General features: G+C 35.6%; 1 protein-coding gene across 1 annotated transcript in view; it reads left to right on the top strand.

The window, feature by feature from the left end:
• The first annotated feature begins 2,490 nt into the window (after window positions 1–2,490).
• LOC148944048 (uncharacterized) overlaps window positions 2,491–22,545 on the top strand; it is a 42,918-nt gene continuing 22,863 nt past the window's right edge. Inside the window, exons 1-3 of the mRNA XM_089100426.1 lie at window positions 2,491–2,674; window positions 3,780–3,998; window positions 10,497–10,667. Of these exons, the coding sequence (XP_088956552.1) occupies window positions 3,848–3,998; window positions 10,497–10,667 (322 nt within the window). The 5' untranslated portion in view covers window positions 2,491–2,674; window positions 3,780–3,847. The remainder of the gene's footprint in view (window positions 2,675–3,779; window positions 3,999–10,496; window positions 10,668–22,545) is intronic.

The following is a 22,545-nucleotide window of genomic DNA, read 5'->3' as shown; positions in this document are numbered from 1 at the left end:
GTTTATCCAATTCTGAAATCTGTCTTTAGTAATTTTCTCCTTCTTGCACCATTTATCAATAAATAAACTTAAATCATTCTTTAATCCCCTAAGAATATCTGATGGCTTTATGCGGTAAGAAAGACGGAATTTAGCCCCCATTTTCATTATATTTTGACGATCAAGATGCTTTATAATGGAAAAATCCCTCGTTACAACATGCTCGTAATTTTGATCCATATAAGGTAAAAATTGCTCGCAACTACAAACCTGTTTCCAATTACTCTCCCTGTTAAGTTTTTTAGCATTGAATGATAGCTAAAAATGATTTGAACAATCATTTTTGAAAATTTTTATGTTAAAATTGGACTATCTTTATAAACCGGGTAAAGAAAGTAAAGCCTCGAAACCCGTTAAGGCACGTGGTATTTCTTCTGATGAGCCCTACTTGGAAATATTTCGCTAGATCTAAGGTGCTGTTGCTTGTAAATTTACAACGTTTTACATTTATTGATGACGACTTTGCATGGATTTGGACATTTCTATAATATATATATATATATATATATATATATATATATATATATATATATATATATATATATATATATATATATATATATATATATATATATATATATATATATATATATATATATATATATATATATATTATAATTATATATATAATAATAATATATATATGTAATAATCACCTTTAGAAGGTGATTTAGCGTATTTAAAATATGCGAGTAACTCATTTATATAGCCTTAAGATCATGGAAGTTAAAGGTTTTGACGCAAAATTGTGTATTTCCGGCCCTGACCACCCTCTTTTGGATTTGAAATTTAAAGCAAATTATTTTTGACGATAAGGGATCAATTATGAGTTATTCAAAAATATATTTACTTTAAGTTGGCATTGCTGTATGAAATTTATTAATTTATTTATTATTATATAATATATACTTTATAATATAGATAACTGATACCCGTTGAAGTTCAAGTTAGATTTATTGAATTTAATCGGGATAGTTTTATAGGCTATTACAGATATTTTGCACTACGTACTTGAACTACTTTACGAACGTAAACTACTATACATGTATATCCTATTTTAATATTTAATATATAGAGAGGACCCCGGTAAAAAAGTTCTAATCGGGCCTCGCACCTATTTAATCCGGTCCTGAGGGTGGTGGTAATGTTGGAGCCAATTTTTCCAAACCAAGGGAAAATCACAGTGAAAACTGAATTTTGTTTAAATAACTAGATTGACAATATCATCTAAGCCAGGAGGTTTCAGTGGTTTTTCAAATCAAGTGAAAATCAACGTGAAAACTGGTAATTTTTTTTAATAACTAGATTGACAAGTGAAAATCACAGTTAAAACTGAAAAATGAACCATAGAGCACCATAAAGGTGAAGGGTGGCCTGCGTTTACCTCCCCCCGGCGATTATCCCCCGGAAAATACCTCCCCCCACCCACGGAAAATAACCCGGATGCACCCCCGGAAAATACCCCCCAGAAACTACCTCTCCCTCGGAAAATACCCCCTCGGTAAATACCCCCCGGAAAATACTTCGTGGAAAATAGGGTTTTCCAAATTTGAGAATTTTGTTTGAGACAAAGACAAGTGACAGAATATATTGGAAACATATAATTTGAGCTATATGTTTGTGCATAAGGGGGGGGGTAAAGTATTTGGACAGTTTGAAGTCAGAAAACAATTCTTTCTAGGTATATGGCCACTAAAAAATTACAGAAGAATAACGAAGTATCTGGAATTTTTTTTCCTAAAAAAAAAAATAAAAAAATCTTAGTATAAAGTAAATGTAATGTTTCATTTAAGTGTTTTTTTTTCAAGTGTTAAGTGTTTTTTTTTTCAATGACGGTATTTCCAAGTATTAAGTACTATTATTAGGTTAATGTAGTGTTTCATTTTAGTGTTTTATGATGATCGCTCATCAAAGTTTATGTTATTTGTGCCTTTCATTTGTATTATTTTACTCTGTTCACGGCCGTATATTTGGCTTTAAAATCCACTTATCTATCTATCTGTCTAATATGCAGAATAATTGTACCAAACACATTTTGCATGCTGACCCGCTATACTTTACCCCCCCCCCTAATTTGCAAATCTATCGCCCAAATTTATTTCTAAAGTAACGAAGAAACTAACGAAAAACCGATGTGTTCTCGAATTTTACAAAGCGTAAACTTGAGTGAGTGGCGCATAATACACAAGTACCAAAATTCCTTCCCACAACGGAAATTAAAAAAATAAAACTCAAATAAAATTCTTAAATTTGGAAAGCCTTATTTTCCACGGGGTTGTATGTTCGGGGGGGGGGGTAAATGCCTAGAACCAGGTAAAGATATACTAAAGAAAACTGACCCATTTCTGGGGGATCCTTGAATTATGTAGGCTTATTTTAGTTTTGAATATATTTTGAATAAACTTAATTTGAAGAAGATCAATATTTTAATGCAAAATTCTTTTCAGGGTCATAGAATGGCTGACTGCAGTGGACAGGACCGACCTCTTACTGTTGAACTCAATTGATTCAATCGTCAGAAACAAACGTATATGCTGAAAGCATTTCCCACAAAGTTCTTTCTTTGAGCAAAGTGCATCAAGTTTAAGAGTTTGCCTCAAGCCAGACGCCGTTCCTTCTATACTTGACACAACAGGTAAGATAAATTCATTGTAATACAATAAGGTCAATTTCTTTCGAGTAAGGTTAACCTCTAATATCTTATAACAAATAGTATATGTAAACAATGGGCAAATGTCATAACTTGCGGCATAATATTGGAATATTTAGCATATAACATTAATCATATGCTTGTTTTGTTTTTTAGTTGTTTTCCTTCTTTTTCTTTCTCCCGTGTTTTTAGTTGTCATTATACTGATGGTTTTATTTTTAAAATATGTTTTTCCTTCCTTAAAGTTTTGTTTCTTCTCGTTTAGAAAGTCTCCCGGGCGTGAAACCTTTCTCCCATTGAGAAAGGCTCCCGAACGTGAAGCCGAAATTGTCGTATCTTTATTTTTATCTATTAATGTTTTCTTTTCCTTTACCTCTTTTTCACTGTTTTATTTAGGTTAAACGCGTTCTTCTCTCTTATTTTTGAACGACTTCTTGAAAAAAGGTGTGGGAGGGGGGCTAGTTGTCCTTCAGTTTTTTTTTAACTTAAAAAGGGCACGAGAACTTTTAATTTGCGTTCGAATGAACATTAAGATCGTTATGTTGGTTCGTTACGATCACCTCTGGGAAATACAAACAAATAAAGATAGATTCTCTGATACGTTAAATATGAACGCGTGATTTTTTTTTTAGATTCGTTGACTTTTAGGGGGTGTTTCCCCCCTTTTTCAAAATTTGAAGAATTTTTTCTGGCTCGTAGCCTTTTATTCGTAACATAAAAACTTAATGAATATTATATATTTTTAATATTATATATTTGAATCAGCATAATAAGCCAATTTCTTTATTATATCTATGTATATCAAAATTCAGTTTGTAGAGTTTCGGTTATTATTGAGCTGCGTCGCTCCTTCTTTAAATTTAGTAACCAAAACCTGTTTGATAAGAAAAAAAGGTAAAGCATACTGCACTAGACCATTGAGGTCCAAACAGGCGGTGCTAATCTCCATTTTGTTGCCCTCCATCCAGGAAGTGCAATGGGGGACTGGGGGATATAAGAATGGTGTTTAAATTATAAAGATTTTTATCCCTTGAAAGTGAAGCACTTTATTATGTATTGTGTTATTTTGTAATATCTTCTTTCATTACAGAGCATGGAGTTGAGGATGCTGCTTGTGGAACAACAAGCAAATATGAAGATAGAAGTCATGCTTTCGACATGATGCAAATTAAATTCATTACCTTGGGGCGTCAACTTCTGTTGCACCCACAAATCCCCGCCAGTTGGCGGCAGCCTCTATTAGAAGTGTGTCAGGTCATTCAACCGAGATATTTGGACAACTGTGACCTCACAGAAGCTTCATCGAATGGTTAGAATCATTTTTATTTAAAAAAACCTTAGTATCTCTAACCTTAGTATTTTCTAAAATATACCTAAATTAAAAACGGTTAAGGAAAAAAATAAGGCAATTTTGTGGCTTCGAGTTCTTCTGTATTTCTGGTGGCATGTCGAACATCCAAAACTCTAAGGGGAAAACAGCTCCTTGCGATCAGAAGAAATATGCAACATAATTGTTGCAAAATTGAATTTTTTGAAAAGTAACAGAATTTGGTCTGGGGAATATTATTGTATATTATGTAATCTAATCTTAAAATTGGTAATACCTTCAGACGTCCGTCAAAGAGTGATGACTATGAATAATTTTTGTTTTCCAATTTTACATCCATTATTTGGTGCGAAAGATACATAAAGTAATGGGGCACTTTCGATCTTTAGTATACAAATTTACGTCTGACGTTTTCTGTTTATGTAAAAACTAGAGTGGCGAACGGGAAAATAGAGGGGGGGTGGATGCATCTTTGTTTTGAAAACGGTTTAAGAATTTTTGAGTGCTTTCCTTGTAATGCATTTTTATTGCACATAAAACTTAATTGCATTTTTTTTTAATAGTTAGGATTTGTTATAGATTATCATGCTGGTGATGCCGTAGATGAGAGTGAATACCCAGTGACTCCGACAACAACTCGGAAACGCCAGAAAATGGCAGCGATGGACAAAACCCCTTCTAACCAAGTGAAATCCGATTCTGGAGCACTTTGTCAGTCCGAATTGTCTACGATTACTGAATCCAAAGTAAAATACACACCTCGCAAACTTAAATGCCGTAAAATCACCAGACTACAGGAACAGCAAATCAACCGCTCCAAAAAACGAATCTTAAATATAAAAAATAAAGTAAAAGCGAGAACCTTGGTCTGCAAAATAAAGCTGAAAAGGATGCTTTACAGGAAGCTGAAAAGTGTCTGACTGGAATAGCCTTATCTCTGTTCAAGATAAACCTTTGACTTTGAACAACAGCTTTGACTCTTTATTTCTTGACACCTCACGGGTATAAAAAAAAAAAACCGTCAAGCCAAAATTTTTGAAGTACCAACCGTTAGGACTCTGCAAAGGTAGTTGTCTCAAGTACACCTTTTAGAGGGTTTTAACGAAAATGTATTTTTAATGCTCCTACAAAGAAGTGTACAAATTGACGAACAAGATCTTTACTGTACTATAGCAATTGAAGAGTGGGATTGACTATATTAGGGATAAGGATGTTGTGATTTGAAAAGACAAAGGTGGAATGATCTGATACGCAACTGTTTTTGTGCCTCAGTGCATTAAGAATAACTGGAAGCAACCTCTTGCTTATTTTTTATCTACTAGTGGGTTAACAGATGTGAAATTAAAATCTGCTTTAATGGAATGCATTGACAAATGTAGGGAATCTGGGTTTTTACTCAAAGCAGTAATTTCAGACAAGGGAGGGAATTTTCTAGGATTAAAAAAGATTTGGGGGTTGTTCGGGAAAAACCTTATTTCTTGAGAGGGGATGAAAAAGTTTGTTTTATTGTATGATCCTCCTCACCTTTTCAAGAGCATAAGAAATAATTTGATCTGATATGATGTCAAGTCCGGGAGATTGACAACATCCTGGGCCGATTTCCTTCTCTTTTACCATCTAGATAATAAATTTGGGAAGCGAGCTGCCCCTAAACAAAGTAAACGCCATGCATACCCTAAAAGTTTTGAAAAAATGAAGGTTAGGACAACTGCGCAAAGTTTAAGTCATTCTCTTTCCGCTGGCATAAGCTAATATGTCAGCAAAAGCCTAATACCGCCGAAGGCTCTAGGAGCAGCAGATTTTTGCTCATTCTTTGACAAGCTATTTGCCTCCGTGATTTCACTTGGCCAATCCAGCAAGAAAATTCATAGAGATGCCCTTTCTTCATCTAGCAAGTCCTTCCAATTTTTACAAAGTTCAATGAAAACATTAGCAAGTCCTATCTTTGTTTATAAAAAAAAACCGACGAAATATGGATTCTAGGATCCAGTGTGTGAAAGGTTGGCTACTTTCTGTCTCTGTTGGACTTTACCAAAGACCTGACCGCGCGAGGTTTTCATTTTGTCTGCACTCGGTGGTTGAATCAGGGCAGCCTAGAGCAATTTTTCAGAATGATCAGGTGTTCTAGTGGATTGTGTGACAAACTGACTACCAAGCGCTTTACGATTCTATATAAACTTGCCCTTTGTAAAAATGTCTTTACTTCAATGAAAAACAGGGGTAATCGTGAGAGGGTAGTCCTCTATTCACATTTTTTGATGATGTGTTTGCAAAAAAAAATAAGGAAAAGGTTATTTTTATCATCTCAAATTTAGCCTCTACACATACGAATTCTGCTGAAAATGAAGGTGACGACGGGTCTTTTTTTATTTATGGGGGGAGGGAAGTATTGACGCTGTAGAAGAGGGAACATTCGCTTACGTTGTCAGGTTTGTGTTAAAAAAATTATTCTGGCACCGCTGCGCAGAATGCGAGGCGAAGTTGATCGTATCTGATGAATCTGTCTTTGATCCTATGTACAGCTTTTGTCGGATGAGGGATTATGAAAATTCTTTCCGAGAGTTTTCTGGGCAAACTATTCCTTTTCTTGAGATGATTCAGGTTTTTGAAGAACTATACAAAATTGCAGTTGAGCAATTTCAGAAAAAAACTGTTCTGAACCTGGCTTGATTAGCCGAGCATGGTTGCTTTAAAAAAAAACACAATTTCCCCTTTCGATGTATAGATTTCCCAAAGGAAAGAGTCATAATTTTTTTTTCAGAACGAGTTTCTATTATAAGGTTAAATTCTGTAACCAGAAGCTTTCAAGAAATCAAATAGCCGATAAATGATGGCTGAAATTATATTTTTTAATGTCCTAGTTTTCTTAAATATCTATCTATCAATAAATATCCCATTATCTAACTTGTCGAAAAATTGTCAACTGGCGTTCCCCTTTACGAATTTTATTTGTATTTAGGAGAACGAAGTTATTCCTTATGATTTTTTTCTTCATTAAAGTGTAGTCGTAAGTTTACTAATTGACTAATTCAGTCATGTCTAGATTTTAAAATTATTAATTTTTTTTTAGTGGGCAACTTCTCGGGATTGTTATAGCTGACCTGATAGGGGGTAAAATTGCATTCGCTATTAGTACTTATTCACAAGTGGTCAACATGTTTCATGCCCGTGGGGCGTCAGAAAATATATGGTCAACGATTTTTATTTTACAAGTGGTCAACTTTTAAAACAAAAATAGTTGTTTTTATAACTAAATATCAGGGAAAGTATACAATTTTTTATTTTGATTTGGAAATTGTATTACTAACACGAGTAAAAATAATCTTCTAACTTTATTACTATTTAGCTATATAAAACGCGTTTTTGATTTTACTCCCCAGTAATTGTTTTGCAGATGTCGCAGGAACTTTTGAATAGTCTTAGACATAACCGACTTTCATTGGTAAATTAGCAAATTTTTTTTTTTTTATTGCAAAAACTAACTTGCGCGTTGTGAATTGAGAGCTTCATTAGCTAGTTTTGTTTGAAATATTTGCCCCAGCTGAAAAAAATCGGGATACGCCCTTGAGTGCAATACTGAAGTTTGATGTGAATTTATAAAGCCATATTTTTGTAATATTTTTCAGTTTCTTTTGTTTCACATTGCATGTAATTTACTCTACTTGAGTTGAAGAATACCTTTAGTGTGCACTATTAATATTTTGGCAAGTGTTCTGTTTTTAGCTTTGAAACTCCAAAAACTCAAAAGGAGACGATTTACTGTCTTCTTAATTATAACATTAAGATTAAGCCATCGATGGATGATTGTAATTGTAAGTGATGATTTCATCTTGTGTTCTTCTGTCTTCTGTCTTTATAACACTTTTTAAGTCAAATAAAAATAGTAAAATGCATTTGTCTTTGTGTATTTTAGTTGTTCATCCTCTCAGCAAGGTTGCCACTAGGTCTAAATAAAAATCACTAACTTTTCACCAAGAAAATTACCAAAAAATCACCAGCATTTTACTAAAATGACCAAAAAATCAGTGGTCAATAATGATAGGCTTTACACAAAAAAGACGCGTTGGGGACCCCGACGTAAGACATTATGTTTTTCAAAGGCCTGCTTCAAGAACTACTTCAAGAAGGAAGGGAATTTATTCCAAAAAACAGAATTCCAACCAAAAACTGAATTTGTGATATAAAATCCTGTTCCTGGACACGAAAAGAGACTTTATTTATTTATTTACTATTTTATCTTTCTTTGTCTTTACTTTCTAAAACCTTTTGTTTTTGCTTTTTTTTGGTTTCTGTTGAAACGAATAACCACAATAGTTTTTCATCCTCCAATTGAAATTCATTTGCTTATGAGCGTTTTTAATCACTGTGCCACAGTATGCAACCTTAATGGTAAATTTTAGCTATGAAAAAGGCATATCAAATGGTGTGAATTTCTTGTATATTTGATTTACTTCTGGAAAATTGTCATGGGTCAAGCCTAGGGTGAAACAGGAGTCAAGCAGTGATAAATCTTCTTCCCCTGATTCTTTTGACAAGACCCCTGCTCTGGTCAATTGTCCAAATACTGTGGTTTGGAGGTATCATACAAAAGAAGCATCTTGACAAAAAACGAAAGAGCCAGAGAGCACGTAATTCTACCAGCCAACAGAAACAGATTTTATCATTAAATTTTTAACGGCAGTAATTTTGCGAACCCACAACTTCACGAAATATGCCTGGCAGAATTGCCCCCCCCCCTTGTGCTAAATTTGTCGTTGCTAGTTCAATTAATTAATAGGCCCGTTTTTTAGCACTAAGATCTTACATCTAAGATCTTACATCTTTCTGCAAAGATTATCGTTTTTTAACTCATCTTTGTTCTAAGATCTTACAGCTCACTGATGTTAGGAAAAAGTGTGAAGACCGCCACTGTTTTACCATATAGAACAATGATGAGAGAACTTTGATGATCCACTCAACATTGTTCTCAGACTGCTGATCAGAGCAGAATGATGAAAGACGTTTGCACAAAAATTACCAAAGATATAAGATCTTTGTTCAAAGATTTCACTTTTAAGCGTTTTCTGACAAAAGATGTAATATCTTAGCACATTGATGAGTGAAAAAACAGGCCTAATGTGTCATATCGTGACCATGGAATGAATTCCCAAGACCTACTTTGAATCTTCAAGAATTTAAAAAATCAAAAAGAGGGTGAAAACTCACCAGATCTAGTGATAAATCAGCAGCAGTGGCAACCCTGCCTCTCAGGTAATTGTCAAGATTCGTATCTGTCTTGACTGGAATTAAATTTTTATCCCACAGCCCATTTTTATCCAATAAAAAAAAAAGTGTCTAGTAGTGGAGAACTGTTGCAAACCTGGCTTGATTAGCCGAGCGTGATTCCTTTCAACCACAGTATAAATATTATGTTATGAGTTTTGGATTTTTTTTTAATGTGATAATTTTCAAAAATAACTATCTGTGAATAAACATAAAATTATCTGATCTACCTATTTATTGTTTAGAGACACATGTTTTATTCGTCTCAGGAAAGCATTTACTTTACTTCCTTCCCTCTTGGAAAGAAGGACTTGTAGAAGTTACCTTTTACTAATTGTTCTTCTTACAAAGAAAAAATTTCGCCTTTTTTTTTTGATTAGAGTACGGTTTGATTTTGTCTGCTAATTGAGTCATGAATCAAAAAGACAAAAAAAACCGGTTTTTCCATATGCTTATCGTGATCTTTACATCGCGCGTGCGCGAAGGCGGAGTATGAATCTTGTATGGTTTTAAATCTGTGTCACATATTTTTAATGGAGAGTATAGCCTTTGTCGATACTGTATATTTTGTCTTCTGTGCACCAGGTGTGCATTGACTAATATTGACAATAAATCTGCTTTGACTCATCTCTGCTGCTCTCTCCATCATGGTCACACTTAGCTGGTGGCTCCAACCCCCCCCCCCCCCTCACAGAACAAGCAAAATTACCTGAGGGAATCTGGTGCCATCTTCTGGACAAGTTGCGCATATATATATATATATATATATATATATATATATATATATATATATATATATATATATATATATATATATATATATATATATATATATATATATATATATATATATATATATATATATATATACATATATATATATATATATATATATATATATATATATATATATATATATATATATATGTATATATATGTATATGTATATATGTATATATATATAGTATATATATATATATATATATATATATATATATATATATATATATATATATATATATATATATATATATATATATATAACCGATAATTCTTTTCTGATATTCTTTAATGACACAGACCCTCATACCGGCCCAATAATATTGGTTGGCCGATATATCGGTCGGGCTTTAATTTCAACGTCTTTAATTTTCAGCTGGGGCAAACTTAATTTGCCCTGTGGTTTTAATTGTGAATTTATTTATAATTTTCTTACAGAAGTTGAAGAAACACTTCCAGTTGATAATGAAGAGCACGTTGAGAGTGCAATTGCTAGTTTATCCCCGACGGAGGAAGAAAATCGATTTGCTACTTTGTCGAGAATATTTATAAAAATTGAAAATTATTCTGATCCTCTGAAACTGGTGCCAGATACTAGCAGTAACGAAGGTATGTTTCTGATATCTTGCGCATTTCATGTATATGACACTGATATATTGCTCTGCGTTAAAACAATTACCATTTTAAACTGTGTAGAAAGTTAATCATATTAGTTAAAATTTGAAGCATATTTAGGTGTGCTCAGGACTTAATAGTTGTTGGAAGGAGGAGGGGTATTGGGCAGTGGAAGTTAAGTAAGGTGGTATGAACACACTTTTGTGGCAGTCCATTTTATCTCTGGATAGCTCGTTTATCCAACTATTAGCCTGACTTCCTACCATAACTGGAGCTTTAATATTTTTAAACATTGTACCAATTGCTATAATGTGTTCGTGTAGATTTAGAGGGGTAAAGTGTCTCAAAAAGCGTTTATAAATGATAAGTCACAATGGAAGCTGTTAAATAGTCAGAAAAAAGTAAGTTGCATAATAGAAACTACTGCTGTTACTAACAACACTCTGCAGCACGAAACCACCTGAGGCCAACACAGCTACACACGCTCCTGCTCCATCCCAATCTCTTTGAAGCCTTCCTCTCGACATCCTCTAGAAGTTCCAATTTCACTTGAACTCTTCCTTACGACCTCCTCCTATCCCTTTCAGGGACGATCTGATTTTTGTTTAGCCCTAGATGGCTGTTTAAAAAGAACGATCTTTCATAATTTTTTATCAGCAGAATTTGTCCTAACCGTTTCGACCTTTCTCTCATTATAGCCCTAGAAAATAAGATAGAACCACATTTTTTGTACAGCTTATTGTTTAAAATACGGTTAGTATGCCGGTTATCAAAAGAATCCGTAGACAGTTTTTCTGGAAAACATCTAACAAATCCTTATCCATTTGTCAAGTGCCCATGTTTTAGAGCCCTTCTCGACCACTGTCTTCTCTGAAACTTCCAAAGGGCTTTGGGTATCAAGTTGAAATTGTCAGTAATATTGAAGGGAATACAAGTGAACGTTGAACTATGACTTGGGGGAGAGTTTAAACCTAAATAAAAGACATTGAATGTGTCCTGGTCATCAGAATAAAAATTTTACTTTATTTCGAGTACGGTTGAAAGGGTGGAGTTGAAACTTCTAAATACTCTTGGAGAAGGAGGATCGGTGCGAGAAATTCAAATTTTGTATTGTAGGATATGCAGTTTAACAAGTCACTATGTGTCTTAAGTTTAACAAGTCACTATGTGTTAATCTATTCAAGGTTCATCAGCGAGGTAAAATGTTGCCAGTTCATCAAAATAGCATATTTGCAATATCTTTGGAATGTTGGGGCAGATAAAATTGACGCTTACGTTGATTTTTCGGGAAAGGAATTTGCACCTTAAATTTAACTTGAGAAACCTGGAAACTATGTATTATGATTATTAAGATAGTCTATCTGCTTTTAAGATCATGGAAAGGGATTGGATATCTATTTAATACTCTTATGCACAGTAGGGGGCCAAGTGGGCCTGAAATTTTGGCCCTAGGGAGGAAAGGGGGTTAAAATGCTCTCCAATCCTCCTCGAATATTTGCACTATATGATTCTTTAGAACCTATGATATCTATTCATGGTGAAGTAGCGAGGTAATGAAAAACATTTTATTTTAGCAAGTCTTCAAAACGGCGTGTCTTAAATATCCAGGAGATTTCTTTGGGGATTAAGCAGAAACGTGCAGGGATTGTAGGGGGGTTAGTGGACTTCGAATCTTGATTTTTTAGGGAGGAGGGGGTCAGAAGGGAAGGGTATAAACGCTCTGGAGTCTAATCTGTTTATCAGTTTGGTACTATAAATCACCGTTGAACTTAAAAAATTTATTCCTAGTGAAATAGCGATGTAAACCATTGAGAAACATTGTTTACTAATTTTATCAAAATAGATAATTTGTGTTGCCTCAGAAACGGCTTGGGGAATAGATTAAACAAATTTGGGAGAAGGAGTACTGATGAACAAGGTGGAGTCTGAATTATTAGTGTTAGAGGAGGTGGAGGCAATGGGAGCTTGTGATTTTTTTTTTAGAGGGAAGCGGCGTCGGAGCCACCAAATAGGGTGAATCCGATTCGTCTAAAAGGCTCAGCTGCATAAGCCCCAGTGGAACTTTAAGGTTATTAAATAAAAAAAAAACAAGTTTTTTAGATTGAAAGTAAGGAGCGACATTAAAACTTAAAACGAACAGAAATTATTCCGTATATGAAAGGGGCTGTCCCCTCCTCAACGCCTCGGTCTTTACGCTAAAGTTTTATATTGTTTAACAAAAATAGAGTTGTGAGAAAGTCAAACTTTAGCGTAGAGAGTGAGGCGTTGAGTTGGGGACAGCCCCTTTCATATACGGAATAATTTCTGTTTGTTTTAAGTTTTAATGTCGCTCCATACTTTCAGTTTAAAAGACTTTTTTTTTATTTAATTTCTGATCCTTTTTTAGTTAATGCAGCTTTTATTTTGGCTCACCGTCATTGAATAAGTAAACAAAATTTGCATAAAAATTTTAGTTTTCCCTTGCTAAATGGCTGTCTCTAAATTTGGTTCTGACGTAATTTACAAATTAACTTACGTAAAAACTTCTATATTCGTATATTTTTCTTCTGGCAGAAATTAAAAAGTTGCAGATTTTTCCAGATATGAGCTTGAAACCTATGTAATAGGGTTTTCTGATAGGCTAAATCTGACGGTGTGATTTTCATTAAAATTCTTTCACTTGTTGGGGATGTTTCCCCCCTCTTTAAAAAATCAGGTAAATTTTCTCAGGCTCATAGCCTTTGATGAGTAATACTAAACTAAATAAAATTTATATATTTAGAATTAGTAGTATAAGCCCATTCGTTTGATACATTTATTGACATCAAAATTCCGTTTTTAAAAGTTTCGATTGCTATTGAGCCGTATCGCTTGTTTTTTTTATTTTTTTTTTATTACGTATATGTTATTAAGTATATGAGGGGGTTCTCCCCTTAGTCAATACCACGCTCTTTAAGCAAAAGTTTGAATTTTGTTCTAATTCTCTAAAAATGACCCCTTAATCACAAATGCCGTTAATTATAATAAACAGCTCTTATGAAAGTACTAAATAATCTTTGGCTTAAAGAGCGAGGTATTGACTAGGAGGTGAACCCAATCATATACGTAATGTTTTCTGTCGTTTTAAGTTTTGATGTTGCTCCTTACTTTCAGTTGAAAAACTTGTTTTTTTTTATATCTATAATTTCTGATCTTTTTTTAAATAATGCTGGGAAATCCGGCGCCCTCTTCATAGCAATGTCCCTTCCCCCATGAAAACTTCCTTCATGGAAAGATCCTCCCACATAACCCCCGACCCACTCCCCCCCCCACTACCAGAAAAATACCCCCTAAAAATGTCTGTATATTTCCCAATAGCCAATACTATATGTAAATAACATTGGGTAAAGTTCATAACTTTCAGCCCTCCCCCCGGCAAATTCGGGGGATTAAGTAATCCTAAAGGACATAGTTATCCCATTTTTTACCCAGCTGAACAAAATCGCTAGCTCAAAATTTTGATCGTGTGACTTTGAGAAAAAAATGAGCGTGGGAGGGGGCCTAGTTGCCCACCATTTTTTATGATCCCTTAAAAAGGGCACTAGAAATTTTAATTTCTGTTGAAATGAGCCCTCCCAAGATATTCTAGGACCACTGGGTCTATACGATCACCCCTGAAAAAAAAAAAAAAAAAAAAAAAAAAAAAAAAAAAAAAAACACGCATCCGTGATCTTTCTTCTGGCAAAAAATTCAAAATTCTACATTTTTGTAGATAGGAGCTTGAAACCTCTGCAATAGAGTTCGCTGATACGCTGAATATGATGGTGTGATTTTCATTAAGGTTCTATAACTTTTAGGGGGTCTTTTCCTCTTTTTTGGAAAATCATCCAAATTTTCTTAGGCCCGTAACTTTTGATAAGTAGAACTAAATTTGACGAAACTTATATATTTGAAATCAGCATTAAAATCCGATTCTCTTGATGTATCTATTGGTATCAAAATTCAGTTTTTTACAGTTTCGGTTACCATTGAACCGGGTCGCTCCTTACTTACAGTTCGTTACCACGAACTGTTTGATTGATGATGAAATAGAGAGGCAACTAAAATGACAGAAGACTCATTCAAACCATCAAATTAATATTCCATATACGAAGGGGAAGGGGGGGGGCTTTCTTTTCTTAACCCTCCACTCCTTACGCTAAAGTTGGAGTTTCTGTCCCAATCCTTCAATAACGAATGTTCAATTACAAGGGCCTTAAATTTGTATAAGAATTATTTTCAAAACGTATATTTTGTATTGTACATATACACATATATATCAAAAAGTCTTCTGTATCACTGTTCATGCTTCTCTATAATAATTTGATGTTTAAAAAGTCATACAGAAGACTATACCATTTTCCATGTTTAAAGGAAACATAATATTTTTAATTAATTTCATTTTTATGTTCCTGACCTCCCCCCGGCCATTCAGCGTGCCCCTAGGTGGCGATAGGGGACCGTTCTACAGATATGTAGGGTACTTCAATAGGAGGCACTAGTTGCCCCCCCCACTACCAGAAAAATCCCCCCTGAAAACGTCTGTATATTTCCCAATAGCCAATACTATCTGGTAACATCGGGTAAAATTCATAACTTTCAGCCCTCCCCCCGGCGACTTCGGGGGATTAAGTCATCATAAAAGACATAGTTATTATATTTTCGACCCTGTTGAACAAAATCGCTATCTCAAAATTTTGATCGGGTGACTTTGAGAAAAAAATGGGCGTGGGAGGGGGCCTAGTTGCCCTCCATTTTTTTTGGTCACTTAAAAGGGGCACTAGAACTTTTAATTTCTGTTGAAATGAGCCCTCCCAAGATATTCTAGGACCACTGGGTCGATACGATCACCCCTGAAAAAAAAAAAAAAAAAAAAAAAAAAAACGCATCCGTGATCTTTCTTGTGGCAAAAAATTCAAAATTCCACATTTTTGTAGATAGGAGCTTGAAACCTCTGCATTAGAGTTCGCTGATACGCTGAATATGATGGTGTGATTTTGATTAAGGTTCTATAACTTTTAGGGGGTCTTTTCCTCTTTTTTGGAAAATCATCCAAATTTTCTTAGGCGCGTAACTTTTGATAGGTAGGACTAAACTTGATAAAACTTATATATTTTAGATCAGCATTAAAATCTGATTCTTTTGATGTATCTATTGGCATCAAAATTCCGTTTTTTACAGTTTCGGTTACCATTGAGCCGGGTCGCTCCTTACTTACAGTTCGTTACCACGAACTGTTTGATTGATGATAAAATATAGAGGCAACTAAAATGACAGAAGACTCATTCAAACCATCAAATTAATATTCCATATACGAAGGGGACGGGGGGGGCGTTCTTTTCTTAACCCTCCACTCCTTACGCTAAAGTTGGAGTTTCTGTCCCAATCCTTCAATAACGAATGTTCAATTACAAGGGCCTTAAATTTGTATAAGAATTATTTTCAAAACGTATATTTTGTATTGTACATATACACATATATATCAAAAAGTCTTCTGTATCACTGTTCATGCTTCTCTATAATAATTTGATGTTTAAAAAGTCATACAGAAGACTATACCATTTTCCATGTTTAAAGGAAACATAATATTTTTAATTAATTTCATTTTTATGTTCCTGACCTCCCCCCGGCCATTCAGCGTGCCCCTTGGTGGCGATTGGGGACCTTTCTACAGATATGTTGGTTACTTCAATTGGAGGTCCTAGTTGCCCCCCCCACTACCAGAAAAATCCCCCCTGAAAACGTCTGTATATTTCCCAATAACCAATACTATATGTTAACATTGGGTAAAGTTCATAACTTTCAGCCCTCCCCCCGGTGACTTCGGGGGATTAAGTCGTCATAAAAGACATAGTTATCACATTTTCGACCCTGTTGAACAAAATGGCTATCTCATAATTTTGATCGGGTGACTTTGAGAAAAAAATGGGCGTGGGAGGGGGCCTAGTTGCCCTCCATTTTTTTTGGTCACTTAAAAGGGGCACTAGAACTTTTAATTTCTGTTGAAATGAGCCCTCCCACGATATTCTAGGACCACTGGGTCGATACGAACACCCCTGAAAAAAAAAAAAAAAAAAAAAAACATGCATCCGTGATCTTTCTTCTGGCAAAAAATTCAAAATTCTACATTTTTGTATATAGGAGCTTGAAACCTCTACATTAGGGTTCGCTGATACGCTGAATATGATGGTGTGATTTTCATTAAGGTTCTATAACTTTTAGGGGGTCTTTTCCTCTTTTTTGGAAAATCATCCAAATTTTCTTAGGCACGTAACTTTTGATAGGTAGGACTAAATTTGATGAAACTTATATATTTGAAATTAGCATTAAAATCTGATTCTTTTGATGTATTTATTGGTATCAAAATTCTGTTTTCTACAGTTTCGGTTACCATTGAGCCGGGTCGCTCCTTACTTACAGTTCGTTACCACGAACTGTTTGATTGATGATAAAATAGAGAGGCAACTAAAATGACAGAAGACTCATTCAAACCATCAAATTAGTATTCCATATATGAAGGGGAAGGGGGGGGCTTTCTTTTCTTAACCCTCCACTCCTTACGCTAAAGATGGAGTTTCTGTCCCAATCCTTCAATAACGAATGTTCAATTACAAGGGCCTTAAATTTGTATAAGCATTATTTTCAAAACGTATATTTTGTATTGTACATATACACATATATATCAAAAAGTCTTCTGTATAACTTTGTTCATACTTCTCTATAATAATTTGATGTTTAAAAAGTCATACAGAAGACTATACCATTTTCCATGTTTAAAGGAAACATAATATTTTTAATTAATTTCATTTTTATGTTCCTGGCCTCCCCCAGGCCATTCAGCGTGTCCCCAGGTGGCGATAGGGGAACGCTCTACAGATATGTAGGGTACCTCCATAGGAGGCACGGACCAAGGGGGGATCTTGCCCCTGAGGATCCATAATAGAAAGTGGGGCACCCTCGCCCAGGTTAATAAATACAGAAGGAGGAAAAAGAAGGCCCCTCAAATGTACACTTAACAGGGCCCAATGGTGTATCCACAAATCCCATTAGTTGCAAAACTTATCCCAGTAATGGGTAAAATTTCATGGTGACGCAGAACACCATCGCGGGAGGATCCTCTATAGGAGGACAACTTTGGCAAGGCGTAAGATCCGGATCTATGGACAACGGCCTCTGCAAATGGCTGCCTCGACCCTTTCGGGGTCCCTTCAAGACTGGGGACCTTGTGGTCAACTCTATTCCCACTTGAGGAGTGGCGCCCCTCGAGGAAATTATAGCCTAGTAAACGACACAGCATTCGCACGGGATTCTGACTAATGGACAATTCTTCAGGGCTTGTTACGTTTTAATGGGCGTCTTTTGGCTGAAAAACCTCATCCTAGCTAATTTATCTATTATGGGTTGCCTCCCCGTAGTAGCATAATATTTGTAGGCATGAATATATAATGAGTCTGAGGTAATAGACTTGAGACTGTCTTTGCAGGATTTCGACTCTTGTAGATAGAAGAGCATCGCCAAGTGCTGAAAACCATGTTGTGACCAAGATGGGCCCAGGATTGCACAAAGCCTCCATTCATGGAGGTCCCAGGGACATCTTGCTGTCCAGTCCTAAGCCGGCTTTTGTACTTCGGTGTAGACTTGAGAAAATATGTGATCCCCGTCCTGCACTGGTATCCGGGATCATTGCTTTTCCTGAGGCGAAAAAATTTTTAATGATTTAAAGAACATGAAAATTGGAACTTGGAATGTTACGACATTAAAAAATTACTATCGTATCGACATTTTGACTGAAGAATTCAGACGATTCGAACTGGATTTATTAGAAATATCAGAAACTCATATCCCAGGAGTATGAAGCCTAAAAGTAGTCGAAAGAGAATTTGCTTACTCGGGCGGGAAGGATGCGGTTATATAGCCAGGGAGTAGGGCTCATAATGAAAAGTGAAGCCGCTAAGTCTTGTTAAGGCTGGGAAGGTATTAATAATAGAATACTAATTGCTCATTTTATGACTAGAAAGTTCAGGGTTTCAGTTATAGTAGTATACGCCCCTGTAGAACCGACTGACGGAGATACTAGTGACTCGGATCAATTTTACTTACAGTTACAGGTGAAAATAGACAGGGTCCCAGGTAGAAATATGATGATATTACTGGGAGATTTTAACGCCCAGGTGGGTAGAAATAGGGATAGATGGTATCCCAGCCTAGGTAAATTTGGTGTAGGAAAAGAAAACAGTAATGGATACAGACTTTTACAATTTTGTAGGTATAACAATCTAGTTATAACCAATACGGTGTTTGCTCAAAAAATAACCCATAAGCTAACATGATATTCACGTGATGGCAAGACAGGAAACCTAATGGATCACTTTATTGTAAAACAAAGACTGGAAGGATCATTATAGGATATCACGTTACATAGAAGAGCCGTAATCGATGTTAAAAGTAAAGATCGCCATCTAATAGTGTCAAGGATTAATTTAAAGCTTAAATTTCGGAATGGTAACTACCTTCCGGGAAGTTATGATGTTGGTAGACTCCAGGATGAGAATTTGAGAGAAAATTTCCAGGAACAGTTGAATACTAAACTTCAGAGTTTAAAATTTGATAATGTGGAAGATGGTTGGAATAATTTTAGAAAAATAGTTTGTGAAGTTGCAGAAGGTGTATTAGGGAAGAAAGCTAGAACTGCAGCTAAGAGTATTAGTGAAAAAGCTTTATGTTTAATAGAGAAGAGAAGGGACTTGAACAAGAATTATCTGAGTTATAAATCATATGAAAACAAAAGGAATGTAAAGAAATTAGAGAAAGCATTAAAATATGAACTAAGGAGGTGTGAAGTGGAGGCCATGGATAAAATTGCCGAGGATCTGGAAGATGCAGCTAGACGACATAATAGTAAAATATTGTACTGGCACGCTAACAAATTGAGAGGGAGTAGTCAATCCGGAATTGGCCCAGTTAAAGATAGGAATGAGGTCGCAATAAGCGATAAGGAAGAAACTAAAGAGAGATGGGCCGAACATTTTGAGAACTTGCTTAACCGAGATAGAGTTGCAGGAAAAAACATAGAGGAAAATAAAAAAGTTTGTGATACCTTGGATGTGAAGGAAGATTTGTTTTGTGAGGAGGAATTAGCAACAGTACTAAAAGCATTAAAGAATAATAAGGCTCCAGGTGCTGATAGGGTGGTAAATGAGTTTTTTAAATATGGTGGCTCTGAGGTTAGAAATAAGTTACTGAAGATTATGAATATGATTTTTGAAAAAGGGGAAGTACCTAACGATTTTAGGAAAACCTTAATTAAGCCACTTAATAAGAAAGGTGATAGAAGTGAGTGTGGTAATTATCGAGGTATTAGTCTGGTCTCTGTAGGTAGTAAATTACTTAGTAATATGATACTTTTTAGACTGAGAGATGCCGTAGACAATGTTTTAAGAGGAGAGCAGTGCGGTTTAAGAAAAGATTGAGGATGTGTCGACAAAATTTTTAGTCTTAGGTTAGTTATTGAAATTGAAAAATGCCTGAGTTATAAAACACCTTGGATTCTCAGTTGTACAGATTATAAGCAAGCGTTCGAGTCTGTTGATAGAAGAGCTTTAGGAAAGGTTTTATCCTTGTATGGAACACAAGATAAATAAAGTAAAGAGATTAGTGCTAAGTACGAGAATAACATTGCTTCGGTTAAGGTAGGAAATGAGGTTAGCAGCTGGTTTTGTATGCTGGTTCAGGAGTTAAGCAGGGTTGTGTTCTATCCCCCTTTATATGGATTATTTTGATGGACTTTGTTTTAAGGAGCACAGGAAAGGCAATGGGAGACCACGGAATCAAATGGGGATGAAAATGGGGATGGACTTGGATTATGCTGATGATTTAAGCATCCTAGAAGAAGGTGTGAGCAAAATGAATGAAGTTTTAGAGGTTTTGCGTGTTCAGGGTGCTAGAATTGGTTTAAAAATTAATGTTAGGAAGACTAAGTCACTAAGGCTAAGAATAAGTGAAGAAGAAAACGTGACGTTGAGTAATGAAAAGATTGATCAGGTGGGCAGCTTCACTTACCTTGGTAGTATTATTAGTAAAGATGGTGGGAGCAGTGAAGATGTTAAAAATAGAATAGCAAAGGCTCAGGTTTGTTTTTTCACAGTTAAAAAAAAGTCTGGAAGAATAGGAAAATAAGTCTGCAAACCAAGATTAGAATATTAGAAGCTACAGTGATGACAGTGGTCAAATATGGCTCTGAAGCATGGACGCTCCGAAAAGCGGATGAAAATTTGCTAGATGTTTTCCAGAGAAATTGCTTAAGGATTGTTCACGGTACCCGGCTGACTGACCGTATTTCAAACAATAGGCTCTACGAAAAATGTGGTTCAATACCGCTCTCTACGGCTATAATGAAAGAAAGGTTGAGGTGGCTAGGGCACGTTGTGTGAATGATGGATGACAGATTGCCGAAGTTTGTTCTTTTCGTCGAGCCATCTAGGGCTAAACGGAAAGCAGGTCGTTCCCGTCTGGGGTGGGAGGACGTCATAAAGACAGATTGAAAGGAAATGGGAATTTCGTGGGCGGGTGTAAAAAGGGAGGCTTTGAATAGATTGGGGTGGAGGAGGAGCGTGCGTAACTGTTTTGGCCTCAGGCGGCTTGGTGCTGCGGTGAGTTCTTAGTAGTAGTAGTTTGTGCGTACACGTTTCTTCCTATTATTGCAAACTTTTTCTACTGTGAGAAAAAACAACCTGGGCCTTAGCTATTCTACTTTAAACATCTTTACTACGTTCACCATCTTACTGTTAATACTACCGAGGCACATGAAGCTATCCACTTGATCGGTGTTTTCGTTACCAAAAATCAGAGAGGTATTCCAGTCATAGCTACTTCGTCTTCTCAACATTAAATTCAAACCTGGTTTTGCACCCTGAACGCTCTTAACCACCAAAAATTTTTTCACTTTACTAATATTTGCTTCTAGGACACTCAAATCATCAAAAAAATCTAAGTCCAGGAGAGTTTTACTTGCCCATATGAATCCCTGCTGTCCCATAGCCTTTGTCGTGTTCCTTAGGACGAAGTCCATCAATGAAAACTCAATCCAACATCAAGCTGCCTGAGGCTAACACAGCTACGTATATTCTTCCTCTATCCAAATCTATTCAAAGCCCCCCTCTTCATGTCGTCTAAATGTGTTCTCATTTCTCTTAATTCTTTCCTTACAACATCTTCTTCCCTCCCCATTTCGGGATGACCTGCTTTTTGTTTGGTCCTAAACAGTTGGCCGACAAGGAGTATGATTGGCAATCTGTCGTCCTTCATCTGAAGAACGTGTCCTAGGCATATCATCCTCTCTCTTATTATAGCCCTAGAAAGCGGGATTGAACAATATTTTTGTAGAGCCTACTATTTGAGAAACGGTCACTCAGTCAGGTACCTAAAACAATCCGTAGGCTCAATTCTCTGGAAAACGGCTAGCAACTCCTTCTCCATTTTTCGGAGCACCCAAGCTTCAGAGCCATACTTGACTACTGCCATCACCATAGCTTAAATATTTGGGTTTGTAGAGTTATCTTCCTATTCTTCTAAACTTTTTTTAACTGTGGAAAAAACACCCTGGGCATTTGCAATTCTAATTTTTACATCTTCATCGACTTTACTAATAATACTACCTAGATAAGTGAAGCTGTCCGTTTAATTGTTCTTCTCTTTACCCAACATCACCTCGTCACCCTCACTTATCCCTAGTCTTAGTGACTTGGTTTTCTTGACATTAATTTTCAAACCTATTCTTGCAAACTCAACTCGCATAACCTCCAAAACTTTATTCATTTTGCTAAAATTTTCACCTAGGATGCTTAAATCATCAGCATAATCTAAGTCTTGGAGTGCT

The sequence above is a fragment of the Artemia sp. Qi Xiang Cuo genome, chromosome 14 (assembly GCF_049724085.1).
Source record: "Artemia sp. Qi Xiang Cuo chromosome 14, ASM4972408v1, whole genome shotgun sequence".
In the NCBI taxonomy this organism is placed as follows: Eukaryota; Metazoa; Arthropoda; class Branchiopoda; order Anostraca; family Artemiidae; genus Artemia; species Artemia sp. Qi Xiang Cuo.
Note: the sequence above shows the minus strand (reverse complement) of the source record. Positions and strands in the feature narration are given on the sequence as shown.